Here is a 16,795-nt window from a genome sequence, read left to right on the forward strand (position 1 = left end):
ATTATTTTACATGTAGATTTGGAAAAAAAATATATCGGGGTTATCACGGGCCTGGAACACCCTAAAACCAACCAGGAAGTGGCCTTTTGAGGCACTTCCTGTTTTCCGAGAAAAATATAACTTACATATTTGGAATCAGCATCATCACATTAGTCTAAAGCCAGAGTATCGAAGAAAAATACAATTTCTAAAAATGTAACGAGGGTTGACCTTTGCAGTCTTTTCGCTGAACTTTGAGCTTTATCAGTGTCTAAAAAAATCAAGGCTGGTGCCAAAAAATCCGGCTTACTCTCAATATGGATGGAGAGAAGTTTTAGATTTTTAAAAAATATCTGGAGCGATTAGTTCCAGATTTTGTGCTCAACAAAATCTGTTTTTTATTCAAAAGTCAACGTCCAATCTTTTTGGTGAGCTTTTGTATTTCCCAAGGTCATAGAAAATCGAGACCTATCCCATTCGATTCAGCGTCCTTTTCTAAGTCTGAAAAAGTTTTTTTTAATTTAAAAATAAAATATTTTTAAAAAATGTGAGAAAAGCTAGACTTTGAACTATTTCAAAAATCTTTAACTTCTTATTAAACAATTCTAGACTATTGTTTAACCTACCATTCAACTCTAAATCATCTAAATAAGAGGGTTGAAGGGTCAAAATAAAATAATAATAATAATAATATGTTTGTGAAAAAAGCTTCAAGTTTATGAAACTTTAACGCTTGTTTAAGCCACTTTTTAAGGGTCATACAAAATCAAAACCTAGCCCATTCAATTCAGCGTCCTCTTCTGAGTCTGAAAACATGTTTTTTAATTAAAACAAAATATTTTAGAAAAATGTGAGAAAAGCTAAACTTTGAACTATTTCAAAAATCTATAACTTCTTATTGCAGATCGGCTATTTTCTTTTTTTCTCTCTTTCTTATATTATTTGACAATTTGGCCAATGTTTGACCAGTTTATAGTATAGTTTGTTGATTACTTGTATTACAGTCTTTTTCTTTGATTTGTTTTCATTTATTTTTTAAGGTATTAAAATTATTACTTAAATTGTCAGGGTCTCGACCCACAGGTTGAGAACCGCAGACATCCTTCATGCACAAGGCGGACAGTGTTGCCAGATTTTGCGATAGAAATAAGCAACCAGGTCTATGGAAATTAGCCCAAAAGAAGCAACTATGACTAATTGAAAATAGCCAATCTACAAGCTCACAACGGGTTGCGATGCGACGCGCTGTGAGCTTGTAGATCTGCTATTTTAAAACAAAACTCTTATCTGGAAGAAAATGTGAAAAATTAGGAATATTTTTGAAACATTTTAATACGAATCTTGTATTGGGGGTCCCCCCTGGCATAACATGTGTTCAGATGGGGGTCCGTTGATTGGATAATAGCCTACATATTAATCTGGGGGTCCTTGACATGAAAATGTTTGAGAACCACCACTGGTTTAAACGACATTAAGGAAGCAAGCCCAAAAAACTTCACAGAAAAAGAAGCCCAAAGTCGCTTATAATAAGCGGATATGGCAACACTGAAGGCGGAGCTTGTTAGTTTTGAAATCATCAACACCGGAAGGCAGAGGAAACGGCTGTTGGCTGAGAGATTTCTTTTTCAAACCGGGGTGCTTTCGTGTTTACTGTACTAGATAACAGGTAAGTTTAATTAGTTTATGGAATTAAAATGTTATCCAAACACGGTCGTACACGGTTACATGAACTAACACGTTCATGTAACCGTTACATGAACTAACACGTTCATGTAACCGTGCACGACCGAGTTTTAGCCATGGTTCACACGACGCTCGTCCTTTCACGAGCCTCATGGCCGGAATTTCAACCTGTTTTTTGCACTTTCAACCCGTACATCAACATAAATATTCATACTTCAACTATAAAGTGCTTACCGCACGGCCACGGATGTTACAATTTTAATCGGGTGTGTCTAAGTACCCGCATCTTCCGTATTGTTGAATAAAAGATATTTTAATCCGATCGGTGGCCATTTTCTCATAGTTGTAATGCATGTGTATAATGTAATACACCTCCCAACCGACGGTCGCGCAGTTTAAAGCATACAGAAAACTCGGAGAAAATGGCCACCGATCGGATTAAAATTACTTTTATTGAACAATACAGGAGGTACGGATACTTAAACCCTCCCGATTCAAATTGTAACATCCTTGGCCCTGGGCTAAGTGCTTTATATTTGAAATCTGAACGTTTATGTAGATGTATGGGTTGTAAATGTAGAAAACGTCATGATATGATCATGTTTCAGGACTAACGGTTTATCAACCGCGTTTACATAGAAAGCAATGTGTTTGCACCATTTAATATAAATGGATGATGTTACAATGCGACCAGGCATCCTAAAACGTTAAAATATGATTCAACTTGTTAGTTGTAACATTAGCTCTTAAAAGAGAGCTAATGTTGGCCACATATCCCTTTGGTGAGGCCACATTTGTTTTGACTGTAATTATTATTTTATATATGAATCTTGTTTTTAACCTACAGTAAAAAGTAAAATAATTTAATTAAGAGACAGAGAGTACAAATGGTACCAATGGATCCTTAAGGAGAATAAATTAACATTGAGGATTTTAGTGTGCAGACAAATTTGGTAATCCGTTTTTTAACTTAAGTTTTGTTTTGCAGACAGTAGCTAACAAAAGCAGGTAATGTTTATCAGTGGTTCTCAAAGTGGGCTCCAGGGACCCTCAGGGGTCATTGGGGGGTTTCCATGTGGTTCCCAGCTAAATGAGATTATATAGCATGAAACTCAGTTTAACCACTTAAACCCTATAAATTGCCTATTTGAAAATGGCAGATCCACAAGCTCACAGTGCATGGTGATGCGTTGTGAGGGTGTAGATCAGCTATTAAAAAACAGTATAAACAACATTTGTGGAATATTTTTGAAACACTTTTGTAAATCTTGAGTCCTTAGCCAGACTACGAGAGGGTTGTCATCATGGTGGAGATGGCGGCACGCAGGCACAGCCAGGCGGCGTCTCCAAACTTTTCTGGGATAAGAGCTAGACATCGCTCTTATTATCAGTAAATCTAGAAGACGACTAGATAAAACAAAAGCGAACAAAGGGAGTGAAGATGGCAGCGGCAAAAATGAGGAAAGTAGAAGAAGATCTGGAGGAGATCAAAGACACGCTAAACTCATTGTCGTTAGAGATTGAGAAGGTGGTCAAACAACAAGGCACGTTAATGAAATTGACGGACCAAATCGAAGAGCTAAAAAATCTGGTTAAAGAGAAAGATCAGAAAATCGAATTATTAGAAAGAAGAGTGGACGACTTGGAACAGTACACCAGAATGGAGGATTTGATCGTAACCGGCCTGGAAACTACACACCGGAGCTATGCGAGAGCAGCAGTAACCGGTGGTAACGTTGAGGCCGGTGAAGAGCCCCCCGCGGAGGAACTACAAACGCTCGAGCGGCAAGTCATAGCGTTCTTTGTGAGCAAGGAAATGTCTCTTCAAAGCGAAAACATCGCTGCTTGTCACACCCTCCCTAGAAAGAACAGCAGTTCAAAGCCTGCTATAGTGGTGAGATTTGTGAATAGGAAACACAAGATTGAGCTACTGAGGCAGGCCAAGAAACTGAAGGGGAGCGACGTGTACCTGAATGAGCATCTCACGAAAAAGAACGCGGACATTGCCAGACACGCTCGTATCTTAAGGAAAGAAAAAAAGATTCAAGCAACGTGGACGAGGAATTGTAAAGTAATGATTAAGCTCAACGGAGAGGAGGCCAAGGTCGTAATGATCAAGGACCTCAAGGACTTGGACAACTACAGATGATAATGACATTGACCGTGACGGACGACAGCATGGAATACATCAGCTTGGAGGTGGGGATGGCTACATTGGCTACATTTAGCCTGGGACATGCGGTCCGAGTCGCTGATTCTGTTCGGTATGTGTGGGTACATTGGAAAGGCACCAGGGTAAACTCTCCAGCCGGCGTGGAAACCGGAGCAGTAGGTGTGCGTCACCGTTTGGCAGCGGATTGGCGAACGGCCTGCTCAGGGAGTAAGCCTGGGTCTGTAAGAAACGCACTGCAAAGGTATGAGCGGACGTTTTATGTATACAGTGTATCACGCGTATATGGAACAAAACAGTCGGACATTAAAATGTAAAAATGACAGAGACAATTGAAGAACACTTATTCTCAGTAGAGGAGGATTCGGACTGTAGACTGCACGATTTTGAATCAAATGTCGATCCAGAAAGTCATGTGTTTAATACTATCAATACAACATGTGATTATTATACTGAGGAACAAGTCAAGAACAATGTTGATTTATGTAACACATTTTCGTTAATTCATTTCAACTGCAGAAGCCTTTATAAAAACTTTACATTGATTAATGATTTTCTGAATACTCTTAAAGGCAAATTCAAGTTGATAGCCTTATCAGAGACTTGGATAAATGAGGAAAGAGGTCATGATTTCCACATTGATGGGTATGATTTACATCACATAAATAGATCAAATAAGAAGGCAGGAGGTGTGGCACTTTTCGTGCATAGTGATTTGAAATGCAAACTAGTTGAACATATGACAGTGGCAATTGATGACTTAATGGAGTGTGTAACGGTGGAAATTGAAATGGAAAGAAGGAGAAATATTATTGTCACTTGTATATATAGGAAACCTGGGTCAATGATAGAAACATTTACAGACACATTAGAAGATATATTGAGTAAGGTAAATGAAAACAAAACATTTTTTCTCTGTGGTGACTGTAATATAGACCTTTTAAAAACATCCAGTCATAAGGCATCAACAGAGTTTCTGGAGTTATTGTATGGAAGAGGGCTATACCCGTTGATCACTAAGCCCAGTAGAATTACTGAAACCTCTGCTACATTAATTGATCATATTTTTACTAACAGCTTGGAGAACAACACAATAAGTGGACTAGTGATAAATGATATAAGTGACCATTTACCTATTTTTATAACGTTTGACTGTCAAATGAAGAGAAAGAAGGAGGAAAATGTGGATAGATATATTAGAATAAGAAAGGATGATGAAATAGACAGGTTCAGGGATGATCTACTGAATGAAGACTGGAATGGGGTATATGTGAATGAAGTAAATGCTGCATATCAGGCTTTTTTAAATATCTATTTGGCGTTGTATGAAAAACACTGTCCATTAGTATTATATCGTCAAAAAATAAATAGCAATAGAAAACCTTGGATAACAAAGGGCCTAGAGAATGCATGTAAGAAAAAAAACAAATTATACAGAGATTTTATAAAATATAGAACAAAGATTGCTGAGACTAAATATAAAATGTATAAGAATAAGTTGGTATTAATTTTGAGACAAGCCAAGAAAGAATATTATAATAAATTGTTGGATGAAAATAAAAATAACATCAAAGGCACCTGGAAAATTTTAAATAAAGTAATGGGTAATAAATCTGCATCCACAAATCTACCTAGCCATTTCATTAATAATAATAAAATAATAAAAGATGTGAATGAGGTGGCAAACGAATTTAACTCTTTTTTTGTAAATATTGGACCAAAGCTGGCAGATTTAATTGAAAGACATGATGAACCGATGCAAGGTGGATGGAGAGGAGACAGCAAAGTGCTGCAGTCAATGTTCATGGGAAATGTTAGTGAAAAAGAAATATTATCTATTGTCACAAAGTCTAAAAACAAGACATCCACTGATTGTGATGGGTTAGACATGGTTATAGTGAAAAAGACGATTGATTGTATAATCAAACCCCTCTGTTATATTTTTAATCTCTCTTTTCATACAGGTATTTTTCCAGATAGAATGAAGGTTGCAAAAGTTATTCCACTTTTCAAAACAGGAGACAAATACAGCTTCAATAACTACAGGCCAGTGTCATTGCTTTCACAATTTTCCAAAGTGCTTGAAAAACTCTTTGCACAAAAATGTGATTGTTTCATTGAAAAGCATCAATTGTTGAACGAAAACCAATACGGCTTTAGGCAAAATAGGTCAACAGCAACTGCTCTAATGAACATAATTGAAGATATAACAACAGCAACACATACAAATAAATATACAATAGGGGTTTTTATCGACTTGAAGAAGGCTTTTGATACCTTGGATCATTCTATTTTGATTTCTAAGCTACATACATATGGCGTGAGAGGAATAGTGCTAGAATGGATGAGAAGCTATTTAGATAATAGACAACAGTATGTGCAATGTGCTGGTAACTCATCTGAATGTATGAATATTAAATGTGGAGTCCCCCAAGGTTCCGTTTTAGGTCCAAAACTATTTAATTTGTACATTAATGACATTTGTGATGTGTCAAAATTATTACAGTTTGTATTGTTTGCAGATGACACAAATTTTCATTGTTCAGGTTATGATTTGAAAGCGTTAACGGAAAGTATTGTACATGAAATGACTAAACTAAAAAAGTGGTTTGATGAAAATAAGTTATCGTTAAATTTGGAAAAAACTAAGTTTATGATTTTTGGTAATCGGGATAAGGATGATGAGGTGAAAATAACTATAGATGGAGTGACCATTGAAAGAGTAACAGAATTTAGATTTTTGGGTGTATTAATGGACGACAAATTATCATGGAAACCCCACATAGCACATGTTAGAAAAAAGATTTCAAAGAGCATTTTTGTTTTAAATAAGGTAAGACATGTGTTAGATTATGAGGCAATGAGAATACTGTATTGCTCACTTGTTTTGCCATACCTTAGTTATTGTGCTGAAGTATGGGGAAATACTTATGTGACTACCATAAAACCTTTATACATACTTCAGAAGAGAGCAGTACGAATCATGCATAATGTCAATTATAGAGAACACACAAACAGTCTATTTACACATTCAAGAGTATTGAAACTTGAAGAGATAGTGAAGTTACAGACTTTATTAATCATGTTTAGGGCAAAAATCAAAACGTTGCCAGTTAATTTGCAAAAGCTGTTTGAATGTTGTTCAGAAAGTGGGGACAGTAGGAGGAAATTTGACTTTAAACATCAGTTTGCACGGACCACTCAGAGGCAGATGTGTCCTTCAGTCATAGGAGTCAGAATGTGGAATTCTCTCCACAATGACTTAAAAGGTTGTACAAATATTTATCAATTTAAAAAATTGTATAAAAACTTAATTATTAGACAGTATGGAGAAGATAAATAAGAAAGGATTGGACTTTGGAGTTGTTTACTATATAAGTTTAATCATTTGTTGCTCAATTTTGTTGCTTGTTTTGCTTTTTTTTGTTTGTTTTGCTTGTTTTGTTTAAACTTGCATTTAGTGCAAGTACTGGTTGTAATGCACCGATCATCAAGTATATCTTTTTTTTTAAAACAGCATGGGGTCAGGCATCAATAAGAATTTATTCTTCTGCCTGTTCCTTTTCGCTCATGGATGTATTGGATTTAATGAATGAATATCCTATGAAATGAACTATATGTACTGTAATACAATACCATGTGCGAAACAAAATAAATGAAATGAAATGAAATGAAAAGTACATACTAATTAGGGGGTCCTTGACATGAACATGTTTGAGAACCACTGATTTCATTTGTATAACATGAGTTCATTAATCGGTATGCATTGTGAAACACTTTGCCAAGTTCATCAGAAGAACTGGTTATCACACACCTTCAATTAACCCATTAAGACCTGAGGCCGATTCTACAAAATGTCTTCTAAATGTATTTGTTTTTAACTTGTGTTATTATGTCAGTGGTTCTCAAACTTTTTCATGTCAAGGACCCCAAAATGTATATGTATTTGGCCACAGACCCTCATCTCAAAATATTTTGTTCTAGGGACCCCCAGAAACAAAGATTTGAGTTACAAATGTTCTTTAAAAATTCAAAGATTTGCACACATTTTTAAGATTTTTCTAAAATAACAGATCTACAAGCTCGTAGCGCAGCACTCGGTGCCACGCTATGAGCTTGTATATCTGCTGTTTTTGAGTAGCCAAAGTGTAAAATAATGCTTTTTAGGTCAAATCTAAAAATGACACAGAATCGAATGCACTTAAAAAGCGCATAACCATTCAGTGTTCAATTCAGGGATTTGAATCGTCATATATTTGTAACAATGATTACTGTCTCATTTCATCGTTCTTTGACAAACTTCTACCGTCTATTTAACAGGCCATCTAATGTCACCAAGAAAGCCCTTGCCTTAATTTGGATGGTACTACAGTTGGCAGTGGCTATGTAAGTCATCAATCAATCAACACATAAAGGAGAACACTCCATACACACACACACACCTAAAAGAAATGTGCTCAAAGTTTTTCCTAGTGCACAGTCACACGCACATTTTTGGATTGCTCCTTAAAATCCCATGTAACCATCTTCATGGTTTACGCCAGGCAAATTTAAGCTGAACCTAATTGTCTCTTTTACAGGCAGCTTGGTACACACCTGGCCGGGGAAAAAAACCTGCTACAGACTTCCTGGAGGAGCGATTGAGGAACACCAGGAAGCGCATGAGAAGGCTGAAACGACCACACCACCAAGAACCAGAGGAACAGACCGTCCCTAGTACACCAGGTAATACTAATAACCAATGTTAATTATCCCCACCAGGCTAGATTGGACAGATGCAAGGGATTATATTTGCGGTCCCATGACTCTTCTGTCCATCATCTTCTAAAAACTAGTCTCAGGCACCGCTGGACCGATTGGCGACTTTTCACACACTCCAAGTAGGCCAGAACCTCAAATACTTGAAATCAGCTATAATGAATCTGTACTTATCATTCAACAGAATCTGATGTGCCTCCTGAAAAACTTATTGAAATGGTTGAATGGATGAAGGTCAGTAGGTGTCCAGTGTCCCAGGTTGAGGACTACATGAATCAAACATCTCTACATGGAGGCAAGTGGATTCGCAGCAATGGAACTAAAGGCCTACCGGAAATATTGGCGTATAGTTCCCTAGGCTTGTAGACAATCCTGGCATGGTAATACATTATTTTGCTATTGCAGTTTTGCCTATTTGAATGATACTCTATTTGACTGATACTCTGCAATGCACTACAAGTTTATGTTTAACCACCTAGACCCTACAATATATACTTTGTAGACAGGAGTCCACAGGGTTCTACTTGGTCCACTCCTTTTTTCTCAAACTGTTGTCACACAATGGTGTGTTTATCAAAGAGCTTATCTACAATACCCTACTGCTTGCATACACTCTTATAAGTAGACTCATAAGTGATTTTATTTTAATTTTCTCATTTTACAATTGTTTATATAATGTTATGTTCTCTTCTGTGTAGACCCAATCCTTCGATCTCCTAATCTCTCCACCTGGTGTGGAGAATTTGATTTGTGGGATTCCTCAAGAGGAAGAACTGCACACTTCAGGTGGGGGTTTCATTTAACATAATGGTTAAATAAACAATAATGAACTGTAACTATGTTTCTTAGCAGGTGCTGAGGTTATGAGTTGGGTCTCTTGGATTCTTTCCTGCTTTCTTCACTGTCCTCTGGTCATAGAGATGCTGAAGGGCAGAGCGCTTAGACCCCAAGGCGGTTACCCTCGGCACAACTTTGGGGTTTCACATAATGATATCTGGGTGGTTTTCTATCAGCTGACATGAAAAGCATTCTCTGACCGGGTCAGCCTGTGACTGAGCACTTGGTGTTCAGATAAAACTTGTATTCTGACCATGTGACATTGGTGTAAAATCACTCCTCTGTGTTTGTATAGGTGCACAACACATGCAGTTTGAGTCAGCCTGGGCCCTGACCAGAATCCCCTCAGCTACCTTCCTGCCAACACGCACTGTGCCCATCTTCATCTGCCTACAAGGACATCCGGGAACAGGTTAGCACCTTTTTACCCACGAGTAACAGAGCAACATAAGTTTAGTTGGGAATTAACTGTCCAATTGAACTATCAGGGCGACATATGAAAATATGCTTTAGAGGAATGTCTGGTGCTGTATGCAGTTTGGAACCCAGGATGTAAGGTGATGGAGACCTTTATTACACAAGAGGTGTATATATGGAGCTGACTAATTTGTTTGCTGATTCCATGATGACACATTGAGGTTAGACACTCCATAATTGGGCGTAGCTGCATTTGGAACTCCTTAAATCAGGGGTCTTCAACCTTTTCAGGCCAAGGACCCCCTAACTGAGAAAGAGAGGAAGAAGGGACCCCCACTATATATTACATAAAATTGTGTTGCAGATTAAAGCTTTTCATAGATGTTGGATTCATGTTAATGTGTATTGTCAGACATTTAACGACTTAAACCGTCAATACTTAGTAAACTTTCACTCTGTACTTGGTCTGCTCTTTTTCCCCTCTTTGCCGAAAATAGCCGATCTACAAGCTCGTAGATCGGCCATTTTCGGCTAAAGTTGTCTGTAGAATAGGGATGCTATTGTTCAAGTGGTTTGTATAAAGAAACAATGATCTTATCACAGAGATTTGGCCGACCCCCTGTAGCAACTCTGAAGACCCCCTAGGAGTCCCGGACCCCCTGTTGAAGACCCCTGCCCTGTTATGGCTGACTCATGGTGACATGAGCGTGGCATGGGGGATCTCCTGTAAGCCAATTTTAATATAGGTAATTGTCTGATCACAGTTATGAGAAAAAGCGTTCATCTGTATACATTTATCTATTGAAGAATAGTGAAAATAGCAGATCTACAAGCTCGCAACATCTCGCAAAGTGATGTGTTGTGAACATGTAGGTCGGCTACTCTCACTATTTTTCAACATTTTTAAATGCCTGGCCTGTTCTGGCCATATTACATAATGGTATTATTGGCCCCGGTCATTGTCAGTCATTTCTTTTTTGTTTACAAAGCCTAAAAGTCGGAACCGAAATGTAATTCGTCCAATGTTTAATGCCAAAACGGTTACATTGTTGATCATAATTATTTGTATGACAATTAACCAAATGTTTTCCTAATTTACACACTTTTTCAAATGTATTTAGTCACTGTATTTTGTTCTGTGGTTTGCTGTGTTGTAGGCTTATGCTGAGTTTAACAGGATCGCCACCACACACCTAGAGACAGACTTCTTTGATGCTCTGGATCGCTATACACCACAATTGGTCACTATCTTAAAGTCCAAGAAAGGTGCCATTAGAGAGAAATTATCCGGAATTGTGCATCAAATTGATGGGTAAGTCTACAACATGCTTCTTATATTTGTAATTATCATGACTAAGTTTATGTACAGCCTATTACCCCAAATAGTACTTATGCTTCCCGGCTGTATTACAGAGTGTTAAAGTATTGCTAACTATTGATTGTTGTTGATAACTAAATGCTGTGGATTGTACTATTTTTAAATCACATCTCCAATCAGCAACTGCTCTCTGCAACTGTTCATCAAACATATATTGTGGTGTTTCATGCTGTAACTGTACTGTAACTTGTGATGGTCAGATCTTGAACTTTATTTGTTCATTATCCACTTGTAGAAACCCGACGTGACCGCGCTGGGTAGGCTTGTTCTCCGAGGCCTCCTTCTTCTGCTTGGAGATGACCACAGCAGTTTCTACACCACTGTCTTGGTAAGTTCTCATAGTTACACCTTAAAGGTCCAGTGAAATTACATTTTCGTTAATTTTATTTTGAAGTTTCAGTCTGAAACGGCCATTCAAACCAATCAGAAGGTTCAATCCCTTCAGGCTATAGCACGGTGGAATCTCACTCACATGGTGTGCAGTGTGTTTGTAGCCTGCACTCACACGTTGCTCAAGGGAGAGAGAGATGGCCACTATGCAGAATGTTTGTAACCAAGTTGCTTATTTCTAGCCTAAAATGTTTTCAGATACATATTTTACTGTGCTGTTTACCATGAGTAATATACTGTCAAAAACAGTAGGCCAACCAATGTTGATAAAACTTCTCAATGCAGATGTGTGTGAAGTGTCTACATTTCCCTGTTGTAATGTTGTTTTTGTTTGGTTCTGTACAGGATTGTGACAGCGAAAGTGAAGACGCCTGGGCAGAGGTATCGGTCGGATTGCTGACTGTGAGCAGTGAAGATTCACCTCCCTCAGATGGTGTCGACCTTCAGCCAGTGTCAACAGCCATCATCCTTGAAGGAGGTATTGTGATGGATAATTTCCATAACCTCCCTCAAGCACCGTGCCTGCTGTTTAGCCTGACGTATGCACTCAATTTGAAGTACCCTAATGATATGAAGAACATATTGAACTTTATTCAAAGAGTGATGCTTGGCTTGGGAAAGGAAAAAACTACCCCCCAAACTGCAAAGTCTTAAAAACCTCCTGTCATTTTAGAAAGATTGTATAGTGGATAACTGGTAGGCAGGTTGTCCTCAGCCCTCCTTTGTGACAGTAGACTAAAATGCATGCATTTTATTTTTCTCATGCATGAGAAAATGTTGTAAAGTGATAGGAGTTCTAAATGAAGCCACTTTTATTCATTTTAAGTACTTTAGAGCTGCAAATTATTAAGACTTTGAATGTAATACCATTAAGTAAAAGTAAGGCACTTTTTTTAAATTGACAAGTGTTCACTTGTTCATGTGTGAAATAATGTACTCTTTCAAACTGTAATGGGGCTGTCCACACTAAGCATATCACTTTTGTCAATCCTATCGTTGTAGAATTATTTAGTTTAAATACAGTGCAGACATGATCATTTCAGTGGGCAGTTGCTCATGTCTTCCAGAGTTCCAGCAAATCACTCATATTGTCATCATCAACACAGATACTGTTCGTCTTTAGTTGTGTTGAACAGGAGGAGAAGGATGGAGGGGCTACTAGGCTACAATTGCAGTAGCAACACAGAAATGTGTGAGGAATTAATTAGCATAATGACTTTGTGGACGAAAAGAGGCTCACAATGATTGGCTACTCTAAATTCTATAAAATAAAATAAATTAAAAATGTGTATATATAGTGCTTGGTGTGGATGGCCCGTTAGGCTTTATTAATTAAGCCATTTGTATTACTAGAGCACTTGTCAGTGTGTTTTGTCAGACCGTTGGTTTAGTCTGCAAAGTTAGTACACGTTTGGTCATTATAAGCCATGTTGGGTATTGTTTTTGTGGAATCGCTTGTAAATAATGGTGGTTTGGTTTGTAATTTAAACTTGCAGATCAATTATTTTCAAATAGCATTTTTATATAGGTGTAAAGTGCTCATGTGGCATATATTCACTTACAAAATATCCAAATGCTTGCAGACATTTTCACGATTTCTTTCATAAATAGCAGATCTACAATCTTCTATATGTTATATATTTCATCTGTTAAATCATAAAAACAATGCTTAAAGCAGTTCAAAGCAGGTCTAAATGCCTTGGTTCAATAAATGTGAAGATTCAAATCATATTGTCTGTCTTTATTTTTATATTTTCACATTTTGGGAAATGTAAGGTAATTTGGAACAAGATGTAGCCTTACAGTATATCAGCATACACATAATTTAAAATGTACATGCAGATTACCATTAGGTTGTTGGATGATCAGGATCAATATTGATTTCTAACATGATTAAGTATAATCAATTTATAAATTAAATCAGTGTTCGATTCCTGATGTTGATTCAACATAAAATCAACTAAAATGTGCATGCAGATTACCATTTAGATGATGGTTGAATCAATGTTGATTCCTAATGTTGATTCAACATTAAATCAACTAAAATGTGCATGCAGATTACCATTTAGATGATGGTTGAATCAATATTGATTCATAACGTTGATTCAACATAAAATCAGCGTGCAGAATACCATTTGGATGATGGTTGAATCAACGTTGATATAGTGTTAGTTAGTGGTTGAAACACAAACGTTGAATCAACAAAGATTAGGGTTGCGATTTCAGTACAGTTTCAACGTTGAGATCGAACGTTGATTCAACCGTTATGGCCGCCTATTTTTCAACGTTGATTCACCCATATTTTGCTATCTGGGGCATCACACCCGTTTGATAGGCCGCTATCCAATGCTTTGCATCCTACCGGATGGCATCTCCCTCAGTGGCACAGAACATACGGAGCTGGCTGAATTTTGGCCATAAGAACATTGCCAGTTTATGCTGGGGCTGAATCTCAATCTTCTTCCCAATCCACTCCAAGTGGCACTGGCGGATGGTGTCTTGATAAGGCATGTCTGTGCTTAATGGTTGGCAATGACGTTTCAGCCTCTCATGCCACAACACAACCAGGTTCAACGTCGGGTATTTATCGACTTCCATCTCCCGCTGAGCTTCATAGAAAGGGTGGAGAAAATTGACCAGAAAATCTACTACATCAGGGGACACATCAGCCATTTTTTGGCCCTCTCCACGGCTCTCCATCTTTTCCTGTAGTTCAACATAGACGTCCTTGATAGACTTCAGAATGAGATATACAGTGTTAAAGTGGGTGTCTCCCCTCTGTACAACTGTCTTGGATAACTGGCTTGCCACCCCACTTTGTTACAAACCGGACAACTTTATTGACAGCCAGCAATGTTAAACCAACCTCGGGGACTTTTACAGACAGCTCGTTGGTGTCCAAGGCATGTCGGAGGACTGTGATGTAAACATGATCCTGGCAGTCCAAGCGCCGGTATGAACCCAACACTTTCTTTATATTAGAACCCTGATCAGTCGCCCACACCACCTTACTCATCACAGAGGAATCACATTTGAGACCTACTGTACATGGTGCTTCTCCCATTCCCTGCAGATGTTTTCCTGTTTTGAAGTCCTCAAGGGGAAACATTGGCGTGGCGAGAGCAGTACTCTTCAGTTCGAAATCTGACGTTATGTAGTGACATATGATCGTCATATTAGTTATATGACGATCATATGTCACTACATAACGTCAGATTCTTACGGTAGTCATCAGTCCACATGTCTGCGGTCATCCCAACTTGAATTTGAGTCATCACCTCTTTGATCACAGCAACAATTACTTCTCTTTTTTCTGTTGCCTTTTGCCTCTGTGTCAAAAATATTTGAACATTTAATTATATTATTAATACCATATTTTAATAAATACCCTTTTTGGCGGTTTTCAAGTATTTTTGTGTACACATTTATATTATGTGTATTATGTATTTCTACCTTTAAACCATAACAAACTGGCATAATAAGACATGTATTTAGAACGGCAATGGATAAGCACATCTTCCTCCCAGCCTCTCTTCAAGAAGAAGTTTGAAAAAAGAAATGCTGATTATGAAATGTCAAATCTTGCAATCCTCTCTCTCTCTCTCTCTCTCTCTCTCTCTCTCTCTCTCTCTCTCTCTCTCTCTCTCTCTCTCTCTCTCTTTCATTTCCCTGTTTCATACAGCAGTAGCTACAGTATTAGTTTGGTGTGAATAGGAAGGAGAAAGGTTTTTCAGAGCCGTTCATTACAGGAGAGGATGGGTCAAATCTGGCAGTGTGTTCTCCTCTGTGAGTATATCGCTTATTACTAGTAGCTCTATTGAACTAGTAGCCTATATGACACATTTTACATGGCTTTACTTAAATCACATTTTGCTGAGTTTAAATATAGTAACACCATGTTAATGGAATCAAAGTAGTAGTTGTTTTTATGTAGGATCTTGACCCATGTGTTCATCTTGCTGCAGATTGATAATTTAAACAATATTTTAGTTTATTATTAGTATTGACAACCAAAATAACAGACCATACAACAGTGATGATGCAACTATACAGTACAGAGACACCCTCTAGTGTCTGCTGCTAGTATTATTTTTGTTTTAATTTTTACACAGTAATGTGTAATATGATTATTAGAGCAACCTACAAGCTGCTATTTGATATCAGAATATTGCAAATCGTCGGTGTCCAGGACGAACCAGCTAACTCCATTTTCATCTTTTTTTTTTCATAAATCAACGCTATTGAACACCCTTTACGTCTGTTCAGTCTGAAACGTCGGCTCAACCGACTCTAAATCAATCAGAAGGTCCCATCCCTTCAGGCTATGGGACGTTGGATCTCAATCACTTCAGCCGTGCGCAACATGGCTAGTGTTTGTTTACAAGTGAGAGAGAGACAGCCAGTGAAGCACGTTTGCTACTTCCTGGCTTATTTCTAACCTATAATGTTTTCAGATACATATTTTAGTGTGCAGATGAAGTTTAAAATGAGTATACACTCATCTTCAATGACATTAAAAACGGAGTAGCTCTGTAATTAAAATCAGCTGTGTTTGAAGAACGTGCAGCTATGGGAATCAAACAGGTGCATGTAATCAAGATTAATTTATATTCATGAAGGCTGCGTTATGTCATCACGCAGCACGTTTTCGTTTACAGGAAGTAATTAAGATTGGCTTTTTAGGGACTTTTATAGATATAAAAATACACACATTTTTTTTTTTTGGCATCTATTGTTAGGTATGCCCATATGATGACCACGGATATGCTGTGTTATGTGAAAAACATATTTTTCATTTCACTACACCTTTAATGAGGAGAGCAATGTGACAAGAAGAAAGGCGTTCATAGCATTTCTGCCGTGCTAGTTCTACTACCTCTTTGCAGAAGTTATTGTAATATTTAAAGTCCTGTTTATTATTGTAGGCCTATATAATAAGTGTCATGAAGCATCAGGTCATTAATTCACACGTTGTTGTGATGCATTGTGAGCTTGGAGATCCATTGTTAGCTTTTGGGAATTTGTACCCTTTTGAAACCTCTCTCCCTCAGCAGCGAGTGGAGCTATTGTTGTTTGGACACCTAACTCCATTTCAAACTGGAAACTACTAACTCCACTTGCGCTGGGTAAAGTGTTGATTTACCCACGATTTGGGTAAAGTGTTGATAATATAATGACACATG

General features: G+C 37.7%; 1 protein-coding gene and 1 pseudogene across 5 annotated transcripts in view; both read left to right on the forward strand.

Moving 5' to 3' along the window:
- The window catches only part of LOC311041932 (NACHT, LRR and PYD domains-containing protein 3-like), a 120,571-nt pseudogene that overhangs the window by 56,023 nt on the left and 47,753 nt on the right, over positions 1–16,795 (forward strand). The gene's annotated exons all lie outside the window — the stretch shown is intronic.
- On the forward strand, positions 1,563–11,124 carry LOC311042137 (uncharacterized protein). 4 transcript variants are annotated; one of them, XR_014600464.1, is made up of 8 exons: positions 1,563–1,645; positions 8,153–8,218; positions 8,413–8,557; positions 8,775–8,970; positions 9,289–9,376; positions 9,723–9,839; positions 10,448–10,590; positions 11,002–11,124. XR_014600464.1 is itself a non-coding variant. In XM_084052692.1 (8 exons), exons 4-7 carry the CDS (start codon positions 8,880–8,882, stop codon positions 10,588–10,590), a joined length of 354 nt encoding a protein of 117 aa, XP_083908818.1. In that variant the 5' UTR covers positions 1,563–1,645; positions 8,153–8,218; positions 8,413–8,557; positions 8,775–8,879; the 3' UTR covers positions 11,002–11,124. The 4 variants fall into 4 exon arrangements, 2 of the variants coding, with proteins under 2 accessions (XP_083908818.1, XP_083908819.1); XR_014600465.1 differs by having other exon boundaries at positions 8,775–8,885; positions 10,470–10,590; XM_084052692.1 differs by having other exon boundaries at positions 8,775–8,885.

This window comes from Gymnoscopelus microlampas (assembly GCF_963454915.1).
Source record: "Gymnoscopelus microlampas genome assembly, chromosome: 3".
In the NCBI taxonomy this organism is placed as follows: Eukaryota; Metazoa; Chordata; class Actinopteri; order Myctophiformes; family Myctophidae; genus Gymnoscopelus; species Gymnoscopelus microlampas.